A 17,975-nucleotide genomic window follows, 5' to 3' on the forward strand; every position below is an offset into this window, starting at 1 on the left:
AGACATAAGTATCGGGACCAGTGACCCACTGCAGGAAAGGATACGCCGTCCATTGGCCCACAGCTATGGAGACAGAGTCAGGGGTGGTGTGGTCGCTCAGATATCCTGAGTGGTAGTGCTGACGGATGCTGGTATTCATGCAAAATTCCACGACGATATATATGGGCGAAGCAGAAGCTATCCTGCGTTCGAATCTTTGTTACGATCAGAGCAGAGTGCGAAACACTTGCTAACGAGGATAAGTAGAAAATAGCAAGGAGAAAAAGCTCGACTGCGGCATCGGAACCAAGTTGGACCACGTCGGCATTGCTCTCCCACTCACGCCCCGAGAAGTTCCGTTACTCTTCGCGCCGGTTACTGTAACGTAAGTCGGTCAACAGTGAACCGGTGTTCGATTCATTCGTGGATCATACAAAGACGATCTACAGTCATCAGTCGTGAGGTGAACGCCCTTTTATGAGTGTACGCCTATAAATTTCGTCGGCGAGAAGGTGAACTTGAAGCCAGAATGGTAAACAGAAGAGCTGTACTCTGCCATACTTTCAGAGCATTACATAGATTCAAATTTCGAGGATGGGCGTTGAACTCGGCTTATCGTCTGTGCTCATCGCCGGCCTCGGACTTCTTAAAGGGGGCCAGGGGACGTTGCCTTGAGTACAGTCGAAGGTGGTTTTGCACCAAAAGAAAGAAAGAAAGAAAGAAAGAGGCTGAAAGCGTCAGGCATTGAAGGTCAGCACGGCAAATCCCGGGCTACAGAACGCTATAAGAAGTTATTTCAAACTCAATCATCTGCCCAAACAAGGTCTTTTCGATGTCGGCGACCGAGTCGGCGAAAGGTGTACCAATCACTTGTAGAGAAGTCTTTTTATAGTCTCCTTGCCAGGCTGTATCTCTGATGCGTAGCCGTAATTCATAGACCAAAGATACTTACTCAGCAGTATCGTCGGAGTCGGCCTCCCACTAGCCCAGTATCCCATCGTCACCTTCGAAGCACCTCGGACACGGTAGCGCCTGCTTTGTTGTCCCAAACAACATCATCGGCCTCGAAACAACCACTGGGCCTTCTTTATTCCGAGCACGCTCTTTCGGCGCAGGTATAGCTGCTTGTTTTACGAGTGCCAGGCGGGTTATGGATGTTCCTGCCTTCGCACATACTTTGGCCCGTCTCTAGATGGGGATCCTCTCGTTCACACCATGATGTATCGCCGTCTTTCATGATCGGAACGCGTACACATACCTAGGTTTTTTCTGCTAGCGACTTCCAAAGGTGGTAGAATGACTCTTGTTCGGCCTCGTCTGCGTATTCGCAGAACACCCGCGCACCACAGTATACCGATCCATGTTTCAGTGATATCCATAGATTCTTGCGTCACCGGCTACTGGAAGTCTGACTGCTGAGAACTGACATCCACACGATACGTTCAAGTATATAAACCACCCGCATGTCAACCAGAACCCACAACAGTCGAAAAGATGTCCTCCTCCGTTCTGAATCTCCCTGAGTTTCCTATCTCCTTTCCTACCCCCCAAGGGCAAGGTAGCGATACCTTTCATCCTCCGCCAGTCGATGGAACGCGATCGCTACCTGAGCTTTACGAGTACAACGCTAAGCACAGCCCCGACCACCCCCTCTTCGCTTTTGCGGACGACTCTAGTGCTACGAGGACGATCAAATACCCCGAAGCATGGCGTATGATACAGCGTGCGGCCAAGATAGTTCATGGATATGTGGCGAAGCACCAGAAACGTTATTCCACTCAGGGCCCCGAAACCCCTATGACTCCTCCCACGGTCGGCATTCTTGCCAACGCTGGTGGGCAGATTTTCTCTTCGGTGTGTACGGCACACCTGACGATCTTTTATTGCTCTATTTTTTAGATTATATTAGCTATCTATCAACAATTCTGGCCACAATGCGTCTTGGACTGACTCCGTTCCCCCTCTCGATCCGCAACTCACCTATCGCTGTTGCCCACTTGATAAAGAAGACGAACATCCTTCAGCTCTTCGTTTCCCCCGACCCTGCTATGCAGAGGCTCTGCAGAGAGGCGCTCGAAATCCTGAAGCAGGACGGCATCGACGTTGAGGTCATACCCATGATTCAATTCGAGGTGATCTCGGACGAGAGTGCACAGGCGGCAGAGCTCGACAAGGCGAACGTAACGCTGCCCAAGATCGATTTGAACACCACGGCGCTGATTTTGCATAGCTCCGGTGAGGGTTCACAGTTCCATTGCTTCATAAGAGGCGAGCGCTCGGTAAAACGCACGTTCGCGCCATCTCTATCTCTTTTCACCGTAGTATACAATTCGTCAAAATGTGTGGTAACTGACATCTTTTCAAAGGCACAACCTCTTTCCCCAAGCCGATTTCCATCGCCCATCGCAAGCTTTTGCAATGGTCTCTCCTCCCATGCAAGTGTACTCCGTTGTTGTCCTATCGACAAATCGCTTATGAGATTTTCAAAATATCTAGTCTATGGCGACGTCGATGTTTGTGGTATCTTGCTGGCTGTCCACACATGTCCCTTATTTCGTAAGCCCTACCGCTCTCTCTTTTGCGATCTTTTATTCATTAATGTATTTTGATGTAGACGCTATGGGCGTGTGTAGTGTCCTATTCAGCGTAAGAACTTCTCAGAAGTCGGAGATCATCTAGCGCCTGACCTTTTCTGTTTTTTGTAGGTCGTTCCCGGTATGATCTTGGCTTGCTTCAAGCCATCATCCCCACCCATCATTCCTACTCCGGATGTCTTTCTATCCAATGTCATTCAAACGAAGAGCGAGATTGTGTTCTGCGTGCCGTCTTTTATTGAGGTAAGCGATTGCACAAGGATGCCCCTTCCATTACGCTGACTTCGATTCTACGAACTTCTAGGCTTGGGCCAAAGATCCCGCTAAGATTTCCTCCATCAAGTCTCTGCGGTCCATCGTAAGTATTGCTGCAAATCCCCACGCGAGTCCACGCTAATGCTATGTGTTCTGTCTAGACTTTTGCTGGCGCTCCTATGACACAATCTGTCGGGGACCAGATTACAAAGATGGGCATTAAGCTGTACCCTTTCTATGGCCTGTGCGTTTATCTCTCCCTATTAGCTGCCGGAGCCCTGTAGTGAACTTTTCCATCTAATAGTACGGAGACCTATCTTGTCTCTCGACTCTTCCCGTCTGATATGCCCAGTCTCGATACCTGGGAATGCTTTGAGTTTGCGCCACATGTCGAGTATGAACTTTTACCTCAGGAGGGGAGGGAAGATATGTTCGAAGTTTGCATTATAGTATGCATTTTATTCGCATCATACCTTGGACGCATATTCTAATCGGGTCATCCTTAATCCTCGACCCACCACAGGATACAAAAGACCACCCGACGAGCGCCGTCAACGCCACCTCGAAAGATGGGAGACCAATGTACAGAACTTCCGATATCATCCAGAGACACCCTGTGTACCCTAATAAGTGGCGGGTTCACGGTCGAGCCGATGACCAGATCATGTTGGCGACTGGCGAGAAGACCAACCCTGGACCATTGGGTATGTTCATCCATCACCTTTGCAGGACGATGCGATATTGTATGGCTCATCTCTGACGGACTGGTTCTTGGCGTTTGCAGAGGCGATCCTGGTCCAAGATCCACATGTCTCGCATGCGATCATGTTTGGCAGGGGGCAAATTCAGAACGGCATTCTAGTTGATCCCAAGAAGGAGTTTGCATTTGATCCGAGCGACGAAGCTAAACTCATCGAATTCCGGAACATAATATGGTGAGTCGTAATGACATGTATCTAAGATCGTGTGTGAAGCTATTTCTAACGTCGACACTCTGTAGGCCAACGGTAGAGAAGATGGACGAGTTTGCCCCGGCGCATTCGAGACTTTTCAAGGAGGTCAGCTTGGTACACTTCTGACTGATCTAGCCGATTGTTTAACGTGAATTATTTTATAGATGATCGTCGTCTCATCGCCGTCGAAGCCGTTCGAGCTAACTTCAAAGGGTACACCTCGAAGGCACATCATCATCAAGAACTATGAACCGGAGATTCAGGCTCTGTACGATGCAGTCAAAGACTCCTCTCAGACCGATATACCAGCGCCCCCAGAATGGGACAGGCGGTCGGTGCAGAACTTCACCAGGGAGGTTGTGCAGAAAGTTATGGACATGGACCTTCCGGACGATGCCGACTTCTTCCAGCAAGGATGCGATAGTCTCCAAGCCACTTACATCCGTAACTCCATCATCCATGCCATCCGCCAGGCTCCAAACTCGGAGCGTATTCGTCTATCCAACAACTTCGTTTATGAAAACCCCACAATCTCCTCTCTGGCCTCCTCCATCTGCTCTCTCATCTCTTCTGACGGCCAAGGCAACGGCGACAAGCGCGAGCGCGACGCCAAAGTCATGGAGGCCATGGTGGAAAAATTTAGCGTCGATTTCCCTATGCATACGCCCCGCGGTGCTCCCGCCGCTCGGAGTCTGGACGAGATCGTTTTCGTGTCTGGGACATCTGGACGTCTGGGTGCGCACTTATTGGCGCAGGTGCTGGCCAGGCCAAGCGTGAAGAGAGTTTATGCGGTGAATCGGCCGTCGAAGGTGAACATGAAGGAAAGACAGAGGGAGACATTTGAGAGTTGGGAACTGGATACGGGGTTGCTGGAGAGTGGAAGAGTCGTCTTGGTCGAGGCAGATTTTGCGAAAGCCGGTCTTGGGATTGGGGAGGCCTTGTACAACGAGGTGAGTCGCTGCCCACCTCTTTCACTTGTTCGTCTAATTACATGGGTCTTCGAATAGATTCGCGACTCCGTGACGAGTATCATTCACAATGGTAGGCACTGTCCGTTCTTACCACCACATCCACACCCTGACATCGTGTCTTAGCTTGGCGTGTCGATTTCAATCTCGCTGTATCCTCCTTTGAGCCCTTAGTAGCAGGCATGCGTAACTTGATCGACCTTTCGCTTGCGTCTCCTCGCCCTTCCCCCCCTCCCATTCTCTTCACCAGTTCCATCTCCGTCATCATGAGTATGTCCGTTTTATCCTCCGATAATCGTTACAGATCGTTCATTTCTACCTTCCTCAGGTCATACAATCTATCCGGTCCCCGAGGAACCCATCACCGATACCAAGATCGCCGCTATGTCAGGCTATAGTGAGAGCAAGTGGGTCAGCGAAACGCTCCTTTTACGTGTACGCGAGCAAAGGGGATTGTGTACGAACGTCGTTCGTGTCGGGCAGATGAGTGGGGACTTGAAGACTGGGGGATGGAACAAGCAAGAATGGGTTCCTGTACTGCTCAGAGGGTCTCAAGTACTCGGAGCTGTTCCTCAACGCGTCGAGGTGCGTCTCCATCCAGGACCAATGTGTTTGCCCTTCGATCACTCACTGATAATCCTTGGGCTTTTTAACAGGATGTCTCCTTTATTCCCGTCGATATCGCTGCGTCCACTCTACTTGATATGCTCGGCTCGTCTGAACCCGTCCTTCACCTCGTCCACCCTTACACCGTCCCTTGGACTGTCATCTCTGAGACAGCCTCGAGGGTACTCAACATCCCCATCATTCGCTATAAGGAATGGCTCTCCCGCCTACAAGATGCAGTCCGAAACTCCTCGAACGACTCGGACGCGCCGAAGCACAACCCTGCGCTGAAGTTAATCGATTTCTACGAGAAAGATATGCCAGAGGTGAGCCCGTTGGTGATTGGGACGGATAAGGCGGTGAAGGTGTCGAGGAGTCTCAGAGAGGCGAAGAAGATGGATAGTGAGGAAGTCGAGAGGTGGATCGGTTATTGGAAGAAAGTGGGCTTGTTGCAGTGAGGGGATGGTTCCTCTCCGGATTCGATCGAATCGCTTTATCTGGAATGCTTCCTTAGATGACTTCGACTTACTGTATGACTTGCCACGCTAATTTCTTCTATTGTCTTGAATGCCGAACATGTAAATATATTGTACACCGTGTCAATAGACGATGACACCCTCTCTCTCGCCCAAACCTTCCGTGGTTCACGAATGCTTCCTTCTCTATTTAGGTCTCCACTATACGAGAACTACCTTAGCCCGAGCGTCGGATGACGCAGCTGAAGTTGTCATCTGTGCCCAAGCGGTCATTGAAGTGGGCCAGGTTCAGGACGAGCCTCGGTCTTTCGTAGACCGTGTCTCGCTAACACCAACGACATCGATCAAGGGTCCATACCCAGAATACCATCTCAATACGGTACAAGTACAAGGGCTCTTCTAGCTCGCCCTTGTCTTCGCTCTCTACAGACCAGTGTCAACGGGTCGAGGCGAAAACAAGTTCACAAAGGCTGAGTGTCGCGCTTGGGATAGAAGAGTCCCAAGGAGAAACCTGGAACAGATGACTAGCTTGAGAATGGAACACCGTGTTAGTATCCACTATGACTCCGAGTGTTTGTGTGGGTTCTGCGTATATATAAAGTGGGCCCACCCGCTAAATATCCCACACCCGCTAAAGACTGTTTCCAGCACTCCGCAATTACAAGGTCAAAGAAAGCATGGATTTGAGCGGCGCATCCTTCGTCAAAGGCGAAATCGTTGCCTTCGCAGAGGTATGTGTATTACAGTACTGCCCTTAGCGTCCTGAAACTCGAAGTTCACGTATTCGTGACGAGAAGATCTAGGTGAAACCTGACTCAAATCACATTATGCTTGAGTGGACCAAGAGACTGAAATAGCATGTCGAGACAAACGAGCCAGGGACTCTGGAGTACACCTGGGCAAGAAAGACTGACCTTTCGAAACCCAATGCCGATGAGAAGTCAGTGGGAAGCGACGGTGAAGACGTCGTGTACGTCGTGTGGGAGAGGTATAAGGATCTAGACGCCTTCCACAGGTTGGATTTCCTCCTGTAGGACTCGCAGAATGACTGATGGGCGTTCTGTGGTGTGACCTACCAAGTCATGTTTCATGCGAAATGTTGAAGGAGCTGGGGAAGGACGACTTGTTCTCCAAGGTGAGTGATGGGTGTAATGATGCGCGGACGGCATGTCGATTGGAAAGCAATGGGCCACTTTCTTGCGACATTCATTTTCACTGCAGCCACCAAAGATTCAATTTTGCCATGGAGACCTCGAGAGATTATGGTCCCGTGATCGAAAGGCTGACGGAGGTGATTTATGAGATAAAGCTAGTCATGTCGATGTCAGTAGTAACGGCTCTGAGGATCGTAACTCTGCGAAATTCATAAAGTCACGGGGTGCACTTATACAGTTCACAAATGAACTGGGGGAGCGCTACCTTCGGCAGCAGCCACCTTGCTTGGTAAATAACTTGCACAAGCACTTCAGGTCTGCTCTATACCACATGTTCTTGAACGAGATTGGGAGTGCTTACGCCGTGCCCGGCGGGCCCAGTCATTGTCAACATTCTGCGATCCAGTCAAGTTGACTCGAGATTCCTCGGACGCAAAGCATATGCCGATGAACCCAAATGTCAAGGCAGCGAACGGTATGGGTCCTCATTGCGTCCGACGGCAAGTTATCCGTCTAGCGAGATACTTATTCGTGATTACGGTCAATGTTATTTGAACACGATGCTCACAGGTGACAGCACATAGAAAGGTTCCCTGCTACATACTAGTAGAGCATAGCACTTTTATATGGAGGCCCCGTCATTTTGTGCTGGTACCGTGAGTCTCAAAACCATATATTCAAACTGCTGCCGTTAATTATCAACCACCCAGTTCAGAATATCAACGTCTGCATTTGAATCGCTGCAGTCACGCCTGAGGGTAGCAGTCAGACCCTCTGCGACGCCACACACTGGTGCCACATAATAAGTCCGCTGTTTGTCCTTGTTTATTTCCGGGACGATTCTGAGGAATTACGGGGGTAGGAAGGACCTTCAAGCAAGGTAATTTTGATGGACCATGGCCAAGAACAGCGTGATCTACTCAAACTCGGTCTTGACCGTCGCATCAAAAAGAGGACTTTTCAGTCCATCGGCTGTGTTGACAAGCGGTACACAAGGTGATGGGACATATTCACAAGCGATACTCACCAAGCATGACTCCGAGGTTTGAGAGCTTGATCACGCAAATCACGAGAAGAGCCGGGTTTAAGTCACGGTTTCAGGTGAAGCACTATGACATTTCGTCATCTAGAAGAATATAAGTATGTGTTCAGATGAAGGGCACCACAGAATCACTCACAAAACGCAATTTCCCCTTCGCATCGTATTGCACTATAAGAACTCCATCACATACACATGAGCTTGACTCGCACTCCTTCCGTCCTTCTGATAGGCCTCTCCTTCGACCACCCCGCCATCGCCGAGCACATGAAACCTACCCTCTCCTCTAACGTCGCATCAATCGAAGATCTCATGCCCAAAGAAGGCTACGAGTTCAAAGCTCACTTCTTCGGCCCCCAGGACCTCGAGAAGACGCCATCGGCCTTCGTCTCACCCGTTGTGGAGGTGCTGAAGGCAGTCAAGTGGGACGTGGTCGTGATTGGGTTCGGAATTCGGGGAAATCCAGCATTGACGGTGTTTTTCGAGGGGTTGGTTGATGCAGTTCGTGAATGGGCACCGCAGGCGGGGTTGGGGTTTAACGACGGGCCGAAACCTGAGGCGACGGTGGACGCTGCGAAAAGAGTGATGGCAAGGGCAGTGACTGAGTAGGAAAAGGTACGTGAGCTATAATGGTGCAACAAGTTTAGGACGCAACTGACAGTGTATTTCAATTACATTTGCATTGAAGCTTGAGTAGAAGTGGGAGCTTGAACGACATTCCCGCTGGCTAGGAGATGTCGAGGTGGAGAAGATTGACTCGGAGGTGAATACTCCTAGTGATGGGCCCAGATCGTAGTAGTTACCTAAAACTCCACGGGCTGCTTCATTCGAGAACACAAGAGGAGAATGATGGGGATATGCTCATTCACGAGTTCAGGTCTCGGGGCATTGCTCCAGTCAGTGATTCCATAAATTCTGACGCAAACCAGAGGGCAGTCCTTAAGCTACAGCCTTCCGCTAAAAAGGTATACAGTCCCCGGTCATCCATGCGTCTGAGTCGAGGTACGGCAATACTTCAGGAGCATTGGATGCCACTCCAGTATAGCGAAACGGAGAGGGACTCGGGTCGTACCAAGTTTGGTTGGGACTAATCGTTGGCAGCTTTCGCCACGGCGAGATTCTCGTGCATATAGAAAAGATCACGACCGCGTTCCATAGCTAGACGGCTCCAGGAACCACATACAGGGCAGAAATGTTGCCCAGAAGGTAAGCCTTGAAGTCGCCTGAGTGTAAGTATTGCGTCCGAGTCCGTGCAACTCGAAGACAGTACTGAGTAGGATGAAGCTAGAGAAAACACGTGATGAGGATGTCCCTATCCTCATAGCGGCTACGCTGCATTATAAGTTTAAGCTTGTGTATCTCTGAAGGAATGGGGTGTTTTGGGTGGTTCGTGTGATGGTGGCGCTTCGGATGGCCCGGGCGGGTGCGCCGCAACGAATGACACCCGGCTGAAGCCGAAAAGTTGACGCGGCGTGCGCCGGGACTGCCTTCCACAATCAACTTACGTTCAACAAGGTCACGCCGGTCAAACAAGCTTGAATCAGCCAACCAGGCTCTTTCACCCCGCATACCCTATACTTGCACTTACACTCAAGGTCCCGCGTTTGCGCTTCCAACAATGCCTTCGATGCATCAGCAGTAGTACTTAGTCTGTTTGGCGACAATTCGAATTCCAGGGGCAGCGTCTCTTTCCTTGGCTTGTGACCTCTGGTGCAAATCTATGCCAGAAACGACAATACTCTCGTGTGCGACCTTCGCACAGACTTTTTCCGGGACTTTCTAGTTAACAAAGTGGCTCCTCAACTCCATATTACGAAGAATTTCCTGTACACTTGTGCCTGTCTTCGCAGTCCACGGGACGTGCTCTAAACGGCTGGATCTCCTAGTAGCGTTCAATGTCCCATTCATTCCCCCTCATACTAGAACCGAAATATGGTTTTGCAATATACTGCCACTCATTCAAAACATTTCTCCAATCTTGAGTGTATCTTTACTCGTAATGCAGACCGAAAGGACCACAGGGGTATTCCTCGTTGGCCTTCAGCTGTATGGATATTGCCGGAGACGGTGAGCCAGAGCAGTATAAAGAGGCAGCCAGAAACGCCTTTCAACGGCAGAGAGTAGCTCATCCACTCTTTACCACTCCACTTCACCCACAAGATGTTCGCCCTCTCTTCTACCCGTGTCGTCATCGCCTTGGCTGCTTTGGCCTCTGTCAGTCCCTGTAGTTGATCGCTCTATGCCTCGATGACGCACTGACTATCTTCTTTATACTAGGTGGCTTCCGCGGCGAGTATTCAGGAAAAGCGCCAGACTCCAGTGACCTGCACCTCAGGCACTCCTGAATGCTGCACAATCGTTACCTCTGATGTGAGTCGAAAACCTTGAAGCATGACATTGGCTAAACTTTCATATGTATAGCTCTCGACGTTGGATCCGCTTCTTCTCTCATTCCTCGAGCAACTAGGTTTAACCGATGACACCCCTATCGGAGCCGGCTGTGTTGCTCCCACTGGGACCACCTGTGCCTCTGGGCTCACGGGTGCTTGTTGTGCGGATATAACCTCCGTCGTACGTCGACTTATATCAGATCATTCTTCCTGCTGATCACAGACTTCGCTGCAGCTCGGTTTCGGATTGATCGGCACCGGCTGTGGTCCCTCGTCCACTTGATTTGCTTCAACCTCCAATGCATCACCTCTCTTCGCTGGCGGTGCCGTCGTAGATCCGTGGAGTGAGGGTCGATACCGTTGATGGGTGGTCACCCTTTGGATAACTTCTCCGTTTGCTGTTGTTTTTGTACCGCACTCTGCTGCTAAGAGCTTGTATTCAACTACTTGCCGTCGAGCAGAATCATTGTGTTTGTCCATTGACTGCATCCGTTTGATGTCCGATCCCGTGAGCTCAGCTAAGTTGAAGCCTGCCAAAAGCCTGCCAGTAAGGTTTGACATGCGTTTTTCACACTTTGGCACTAGGCAACATATGTGGACGTGCCAGTGTGTACACCAAGGTCTCCGTGAAGTCAACTTGTAAAGAGTTCGAATTTGAGAACAGCGTGGTACGGACTCGGAGCAGGGCGGGTTGAACATGAATACGGGTATAAAGAAATTCACATGATTGGCTCCCGGACGACGCGCCGAAGCGGCGGCGCGGCTTCGCATGGTCGCTGTAGCCGCCGACGCAGCTGCTCGTCCATCTCCGCATCCTCATCTCTCTCTTTCTCACTATGACTTCCTCATCCATTGTTCGCTCATCCCTCAACAAACATCTGTCCCCTGTTCTTGCACGCAGGGCTGCCCTCACTCTCTGTATGTCTGACAACTGTCTTAAATAAATGGGTCAACTCTGACAGTACCTCCACTCGTCGAACGCATCGGATAGCTCGTCCTGCGTCAACAGTCTCGAAGTTCGACTATGTCCCAGGAGGACGTACGTTCATTTACACTTGAACGCCCAGATCTTGTTGAACTTACTGGGGAAACAATGGCAGCCATCTACAAGGGCACCGTGAATGACCCGACGACCTACCCCCCACCATCCAAGACCCACGGCTCATACCACTGGGCATTCGAACGGCTCCTCAGCGCCGGACTTGTACCATTGACCGCCGCCGCATTCATCACTTCCGGCTCCGCATATCCTGTTCTCGACGGAATCTTGGGTGTTAGTTTGGTCATGCATTCTCACATCGGTGTACGTCCTTTTGTACTCGATTTTCTGTCGTGCTCGCCGATTGCGTTGAAATGGGTGCTGATATGTTGTCATGATGTTTCCTGTGTTGGCCTCAGTTCGACTCCATCGTTGTTGATTACCTCCATGACCGCAAATTCCCATGGGTCGGACCTCTGGCAAGATGGTCACTCCGGGCAGCCACCGTTGCAACCCTTGTCGGTGTTTATCAATTCAACACCAACGACGTCGGTACGTACCATCTCTTAGTGCCGTCTTATCCACACTCGTTCGGGAGTCTTTCCACCAAGTCGCGAGCTCCTGTGGCCGCACTCTGCTCCAAAGACTGCTTCCCATATCATAATACTGACTTCGATGCCCTGTCATACAGGATTGACCGAGCTTATCCGCAGGGTCTGGACTGCTTAGAGACCTTTAGCTTCCAGTCATGTGGGGATGAGGGCAGGTCTGATAGCAGGTTTTCGTTTTTCGCGTTTTATTCTCCTCTGTACTTCACCGGCACGTACAATGAATCAGAACGGTTTCTGTTCATCAGCGACGCTTAGGCGGTACTCCGAAGGCCGCTTCAAGGATGTGCATCCTGAACTTCTCTGGCAAGTCGGATGTTGACCATTTCCGATGTCTCCCGAGGTTCGGGTGGGAATTGGCAGCTGAATATATATGGAACTGCCTTGTCCAACTTCTCCCGGGAAGATCATGCTTTTGTGCTCGAAAAAGGCGAGCAGACAAACGCTCGAAATAGGCTTGTCTTCATGAGAATCACTGCGCGTGTCTGACGCCAGATTCCCGACGATGACCAACCATGTGCTCCCATCAATTACAGGCTCCTGCGAAGTGCGAGAGATACACATGGAACCTGGATCTCAGCAATATATAAGACCAGGATGATGAGTGGGTTGGTGACCATACTTTCCCTATCACTTATTGCGCCATAGGTGAGTGAGATCATACTAGAACCAGTGTGAGGTCAGCTCCATAAATGTGACGTTCGTGTAATTGATGACTTACAAGCCAGCCATTAGTACGTCCAGATATTTCTCCCAAGCGTTCATCGGTTTATCAAACACCTCGACAATCTCTTTGAGACGAGCAGCGTACCACTGACATGTCGGACACTCCGAGGGTGATACTTCTGATGGCGGACTACGGTCACGATCCAACAGGTCTGCCAGCCCGCTTCCTTCTCGTGCAGTTCTGAAGCTCATGTGTGCATGAATTCGTGCCCTCGTTGACAGAAACCGCCGTTCCATACACCGAATTTGTGAAAGCCGGGTTCAAGGTTACTTTCGCCACAGAGAATGGGAAAGTGCCAGCGTGCGATAAGAGGATGCTTACTGGACTTTCACAGAAGTTGTTGGTACGACATCACTTCTAAATCAGCATATTCGTCTCTGACTACGAGTTTGTATTATTTTCAGGGAGCCACCAAATCCGCCATCAGCCTCTACACACAAATGACCGCCTCCCTCTCCTTCCAATCCCCGCTCTCCTGGTCTTCACCAGACTTCTCGCTCCTGACCTACGACCTCGTCTTCCTCCCCGGCGGGCACGACAAAGGCGTGCGCCAAATAATCGACTCACTAGCCATCAAACGCCTTCTAGTAGCCTATTTCCCTCTTACAAATAAAGAGTCTTCGGAAAAGAAAGTCCTCGCTGCGGTCTGCCACGGCGTCATGGTCCTCTCTGAGGCGCTGGTCTTGGAAGGTGAGGATAAGGATAAGAGCGTGATGAGTGGGTGTACGACGACGGCGTTGCCGGCTGTTTTTGAGGGCGTGGCGTATCAGGGTACGAGGCTTTGGTTGGGGGATTATTATTTGACGTATGGGAGGGGATCGGATTCGGTGGAGACGGCGGTGCGTTGCCTGGTCCTCCTACTAGCGGAAACATGCACCTGCACATGCATGGAGAGTTCCAAGCTGATTGTGTTTGAGCTATATAGGTCAAGAAGAGACTGGATGATCCGGGTAAGCAGTGGAAATGTAGCTTGAGCCCAAGTCCGTGAGTGTTTCTCCTTCGTGAACATGCGGTAGACCAAAATCGGCTCAATATATACTCTAATGCGTGTGGCCCAAAAATAGGTTCGTTGTCGAGGACGAGAAGTATAACTACGTCAGCGCTCGATTCCCGCCTGATGCAAAGTTATTGGCAGAGAAGGCGGTTGAGTTGGTTAGGGAGTGTCAGGCTCGGTGACACTTGTACTTGGTCCTTTCGATGACAGGCTATAGTTAAAGATCTTGTAGAGCTCTCAGCGCTGTGGCGCATTGTTTGTTTGACCAAGGGATATCGTGAGTACAGTAGGACTTCTCTACATGCTCGTGCTCACTCAACGGCTCAGTTGAACTGATTATAGATCGACGTACTACTATGGACAATCCGTCTTCAAAGTACAATTTGGCATATGATACCGTACTATACAACAGATCGAAAGCCCCTGTGGCCCGCCCAGAGTCAGCGGCACACATATTATCACCAACCCCTTCGCATCGTATTCAGCCCAATAGCTATTGTGCATCTACCAGCCGGCCTTCAGGTCACCGTGATGGAACTGTATCACCGGGTGCTAATTGCACAATGGAAGAGAGTGCTCAGTATGTGAGATGCTAACGTCGATGGTCCACCACTCGTTGCGAATAGATACTCACCATCACAAGCAAACCCGCCTTCTCTCCCTCTTTAATGACCTCGCTAGCCCAATGTCTTCGCACAGCATCCCACTCATCAGCCATCGAATATCCACCACCACCCTTTTCTCTGTTGAAATCTTGAAAAACACTCACGCATTCAACGCCTCCAGATCCCTATACCTCTCCCAAACGACATACACCCCTTCCACCGCCTTCACATCCTCCGGATCAGCACTCGCGGGCGCTTTCTTCGCCCAGCTGTACTCGAGCGTTCCGGGCTCGGTGGCTGCTCCCGCTTTGAACTTTTCGATCCATTCGACGGCGACGGCGGGCCCTACTTCGGGTTTGACGTGAACCTGTAAGTCGGTCATTACTCGGACTGTGAGGGTGCTGTGGCGTAGAAGGTGGGGCTTGCCTCTGTGAGGATCACGATTTCTCCTTTGACGTCGGCGGGGGAGGCACTCATTACTTTGTTGCTGGAGATATACGACAAAGAAGATGGGAAAAGCGAGGCTTAGGAGTACCAGGAAACAGGATCTCATCAAACGCGCAGTATATATGCTAGCACAGGCATCAACGCATCACTGGCGGCGACATGATACCGTCCTCGGTCTCCGCCCTACTGTCCTTAATTGTTTATCAGATGGAGAGGCACAGGAAAGACTGGGCAATGGATGCGACAGGCTCCTTGGCGAATCCTTGGAATGAGACGTACGTAGACATCAACTTTCGTATAGCCTTATCTACTAACCGCGAGCGGTGAAGTTATGCAAGCTACTAGATGATAGAGGCAGAGACAGAGCTGGAAGAACGAGTTCGCTATTGATTGGTATACTGTACATACACAATATTGGAATTGACCACCGATGAAAACGTACATGCACCATCAAATGAAATAAACAGAATGAAGAACGAAACCGTCAACCATGCCAACCCCCAAGAACAAGCGGTGTATTATGAAGAAAGAAAGAAAGAAAGAAAGGATCAATGAATCGCAGCCCATCGAGTACAACGCTGATCATGCTACACGAGGGCACGTCCTTGAGAGTGAACAACCAATCAGGGCCAAGAGAAAAGCAAAGAACCATTGACGACCCGCACAGTTCCTGCCAGTGCTTGATATACGCCATGCTCCATATCTGACCTAGAATGTTTCGGGGGCGAAAGCCAACGCAGTCCACGTAACGATAGCGCCGACCGTCATCACCCCCGTCGTCTTTGCCACCGCCGACACGATCCTCCTCGCCGTCCCGCGCCCCGTACGCATACGCTTCGCAACGCGCCTATCAGTACTCTCAAGGCTCATATCGCCGCCATCGTCGCACTCAACCTCTTCGCCGTCATCGTCGTCTTCAATCGAACGCTTCCTCTTGAGCGAGCGCGACGTCGATTGTGACTGGGACGGGGTAGACGAAGATGTCATTGCAGCGAGGGCGACGCTCTGCGCTGTGTAAGACGACCGAACGCCTGACTTGTCATGGGGCATCTGAGTACGTACCAGTTGTTCTCTGTGCTGCTGCTCTAAAGCTTCCAGAGCGGCCAGCTTGGCGAGAGCGTCGGAGCGGATGGCTTTGAGGCCTTCGAGCTCGTTCTCTATATTCGCCGCAGCAGACTCTCGGAGAGCTTTCATTTCTGAGAAACCCCACCCAATCAACATCGATCAGTAGGCGGTGGACCAGTGTGGAAGGAATGCAAGAGACGGATACATACCCTGGACCAAATCGTTCAAAGCGTCCACACTCGAGCAGACATCTTCCCTTCCTGCGAGGGCACTCTCAAGCATCTCAACGGACGGAACGAACACGGGAGCGGGCACATTCTGTTCCTGCTGAGCCCGGAGTTCATCAAGTTCTGCTTGCCTTACCTCAGCTTGTTCTCTCAATCGAGCAAGCTCGCTGTCCACCCCGTCCAGGCGCGAAGTGATCGTGGCCAATTCCTCACGTAACTCTGTCGAGCTATCGGAGACCACGTCGACGCGCTTCTGGAGGGACTGTGCGAGAGTAGTAGTCTCGTCGAGACGTTTGTCGAGACCGTCGAAGCGCTCGGAGGTCGCCTTCTGGTCTTGCTGCGTGCGGCGGTGATCGATGCTCAATCGTAGTACGCTAGACTGGAAGCATGAAAGGGTATAATCAGTACGACACAAAATGAGCTGGAAATAAAAGACCCACCCGCATTTCAACCAAAGTAGAATCAATCTTAGCCACTCTCAACGAGACGTCTTCGCCGCCCGCGGGAACAGAGGATGTGGTGGCGGCGATAGGAGCCTCGCTGGCAGGGCGCGCGACGGGTTCGGGCTGAGACTCAGGCTCAGGAACTGGTGCAGCCGAGGACTGAGACTCCGCCTCCACAGACGGTTCAGAGAGGTTCTCCTCCTCGACCTCCATCTCGATATCGTCATTGTCTTCATCGGACCTTTGGGCCACCCCTGCCACCACCTCGACATCCACGTTAGGTGTGGCAAGCTCATCCTCTTCTTCCATCGCTGGCCCAAACACGTCCTCGAGACGAGGCCAATCCGACGGCAGAAGATCAGGGGACTCAGGGTTTGCACCCGTCATGGCTGGTTCGTCGCCAGCGGCAGCGGCAACGTCGGAGATAGCAGGAGAGGGCGACCTCGACTCCTCCATATCGGACGGTTCATCGTCATCATCTCCGACCGCCACCGCATCATTGTCGCTGGTAAAATTAGGAAGTTGGTCGCGGAACCAGCGATGTATAGAGTTTTGACGAGGTAGACTCTGGGAGCTCAAGGGAGAGTGGAGTGGCGGGAGAATACGTCCGAGAAGACCAAGGCCCTGGAGTGAGGGAAGGTTCGGTCCATGAGAGGATGAGCGTCTGAGGAGAGAGTCGTCACTAGCGGGACGAATGGGATACTCCTCCGGAGGATGGATCTCTTCGACATCGGAGTCGCGTCGGACAGAGGAAGAATCGGAGGAAGAGGACGACAAAGATGACGGGAGGAAGACGCCATAGCGGCCACTGAACCTCATAGGGGCCTTTCCTTTGTTCTTCGAGGTGAGCTCAGAGGACGTAGTAGCGGTGGTAGCAGGCGCCGCCGTGGTAGAGGGTTCGGGATTATGGAGCAGTCGGATACGGATTGTTACAGGACGAACAGTATTGCTTTCCTGTCCGACAGTCTTGCCGAAGGTGACAGTGTCACCATCCTCGAGCATGGTAGGTTGCTCTGGAGGGATAATGCTGGAGACAGTTTCGCCTACTTTGAGGATATGCGTCCCGTGACGGGACTTCAGATCAACGAGATAGACCTAGTGAGTGATGACGGGCTGTCAACCATCGGGCTGATAGATTAAAGGACCAGAAAGTGGCAGCATAAGACATACATGACCTGTCTCCGACAGCAGAATCTTCGCTTGCTTTCGACTGATGACTGGGCAGTCGAAAGTGACCGTATCTGCCTCCTTCGTCTTACCATCGTCCTTACTGGATCCCCGTCCGATATGGATGATGGGGGTGCTGGTCTTGTAGAAGACATGACTCTCGCCAGCAATTCCGTTGGCTTTGATGACGTGAAAGCTTAAACCTACACAGAGCAACGAGGTTACAATGCGAATCGATGGGGCTAGGGCATGAGAGGGCAATGTACCAGTGATGGGACGCATCTGTTCTGAAGCAAATA

The 17,975-nt window shown here is 51.2% G+C and overlaps 7 protein-coding genes across 7 annotated transcripts; 5 read left to right on the plus strand and 2 right to left on the minus strand.

The window, feature by feature from the left end:
* Positions 1-1,473: 1,473 nt before the first annotated feature.
* STEHIDRAFT_60311 (acetyl-CoA synthetase-like protein) lies at positions 1,474-5,813 on the plus strand (the record flags this gene model as incomplete). Its single annotated transcript, XM_007305682.1, has 17 exons — positions 1,474-1,747; positions 1,822-2,214; positions 2,346-2,420; positions 2,476-2,535; positions 2,594-2,625; positions 2,685-2,816; positions 2,878-2,931; positions 2,990-3,072; positions 3,133-3,277; positions 3,352-3,532; positions 3,613-3,763; positions 3,829-3,886; positions 3,946-4,731; positions 4,789-4,822; positions 4,876-5,019; positions 5,078-5,328; positions 5,406-5,813. 17 exons carry the CDS (start codon positions 1,474-1,476, stop codon positions 5,811-5,813), a joined length of 3,261 nt encoding a protein of 1,086 aa, XP_007305744.1.
* A 659-nt stretch (positions 5,814-6,472) lies between these two features.
* Positions 6,473-7,073, minus strand: STEHIDRAFT_122901 (uncharacterized protein). Its single transcript, XM_007306050.1, has 2 exons — positions 6,629-7,073; positions 6,473-6,562 (listed from the first exon to the last, which is right to left on the minus strand). The coding sequence occupies exon 1, from the start codon at positions 6,998-7,000 to the stop codon at positions 6,830-6,832; it is 171 nt and encodes a 56-aa protein (XP_007306112.1). The 5' UTR covers positions 7,001-7,073; the 3' UTR covers positions 6,473-6,562; positions 6,629-6,829.
* A 1,146-nt stretch (positions 7,074-8,219) lies between these two features.
* Positions 8,220-8,633, plus strand: STEHIDRAFT_112489 (uncharacterized protein; the record flags this gene model as incomplete). The annotated part of the gene is made up of 1 exon (XM_007306051.1): positions 8,220-8,633. One exon carries the CDS (start codon positions 8,220-8,222, stop codon positions 8,631-8,633), a length of 414 nt encoding a protein of 137 aa, XP_007306113.1.
* Positions 8,634-10,184: 1,551 nt separating this feature from the next.
* Positions 10,185-10,697, plus strand: STEHIDRAFT_158682 (uncharacterized protein; the record flags this gene model as incomplete). The annotated part of the gene is made up of 4 exons (XM_007306052.1): positions 10,185-10,238; positions 10,302-10,394; positions 10,446-10,595; positions 10,650-10,697. The coding sequence occupies 4 exons, from the start codon at positions 10,185-10,187 to the stop codon at positions 10,695-10,697; spliced, it is 345 nt and encodes a 114-aa protein (XP_007306114.1).
* An 810-nt stretch (positions 10,698-11,507) lies between these two features.
* STEHIDRAFT_60709 (uncharacterized protein) lies at positions 11,508-12,122 on the plus strand (the record flags this gene model as incomplete). Its single annotated transcript, XM_007305714.1, has 3 exons — positions 11,508-11,717; positions 11,813-11,945; positions 12,085-12,122. 3 exons carry the CDS (start codon positions 11,508-11,510, stop codon positions 12,120-12,122), a joined length of 381 nt encoding a protein of 126 aa, XP_007305776.1.
* Positions 12,123-12,819: 697 nt separating this feature from the next.
* On the plus strand, positions 12,820-14,798 carry STEHIDRAFT_99915 (class I glutamine amidotransferase-like protein; the record flags this gene model as incomplete). Its single annotated transcript, XM_007306053.1, has 9 exons — positions 12,820-12,877; positions 12,950-13,071; positions 13,133-13,567; positions 13,654-13,712; positions 13,793-13,999; positions 14,050-14,274; positions 14,357-14,411; positions 14,492-14,696; positions 14,756-14,798. 5 exons carry the CDS (start codon positions 12,820-12,822, stop codon positions 13,902-13,904), a joined length of 786 nt encoding a protein of 261 aa, XP_007306115.1. The 3' UTR covers positions 13,905-13,999; positions 14,050-14,274; positions 14,357-14,411; positions 14,492-14,696; positions 14,756-14,798.
* Positions 14,799-15,482: 684 nt separating this feature from the next.
* On the minus strand, positions 15,483-17,958 carry STEHIDRAFT_158686 (uncharacterized protein; the record flags this gene model as incomplete). Its single annotated transcript, XM_007306054.1, has 5 exons — positions 15,483-15,970; positions 16,049-16,445; positions 16,507-17,604; positions 17,680-17,879; positions 17,943-17,958. 5 exons carry the CDS (start codon positions 17,956-17,958, stop codon positions 15,483-15,485), a joined length of 2,199 nt encoding a protein of 732 aa, XP_007306116.1.
* Positions 17,959-17,975: the final 17 nt, after the last annotated feature.

This window comes from Stereum hirsutum (assembly GCF_000264905.1).
Source record: "Stereum hirsutum FP-91666 SS1 unplaced genomic scaffold STEHIscaffold_10, whole genome shotgun sequence".
Classification (NCBI taxonomy): Eukaryota; Fungi; Basidiomycota; class Agaricomycetes; order Russulales; family Stereaceae; genus Stereum; species Stereum hirsutum.

What these genes read in the sequence shown, in the direction of transcription:
- STEHIDRAFT_122901 (XM_007306050.1), bottom strand. Translation starts at nt 7,000, where the DNA reads ATGCCGTCCGCGCATCATTACACCCATCACTCACCTTGGAGAACAAGT.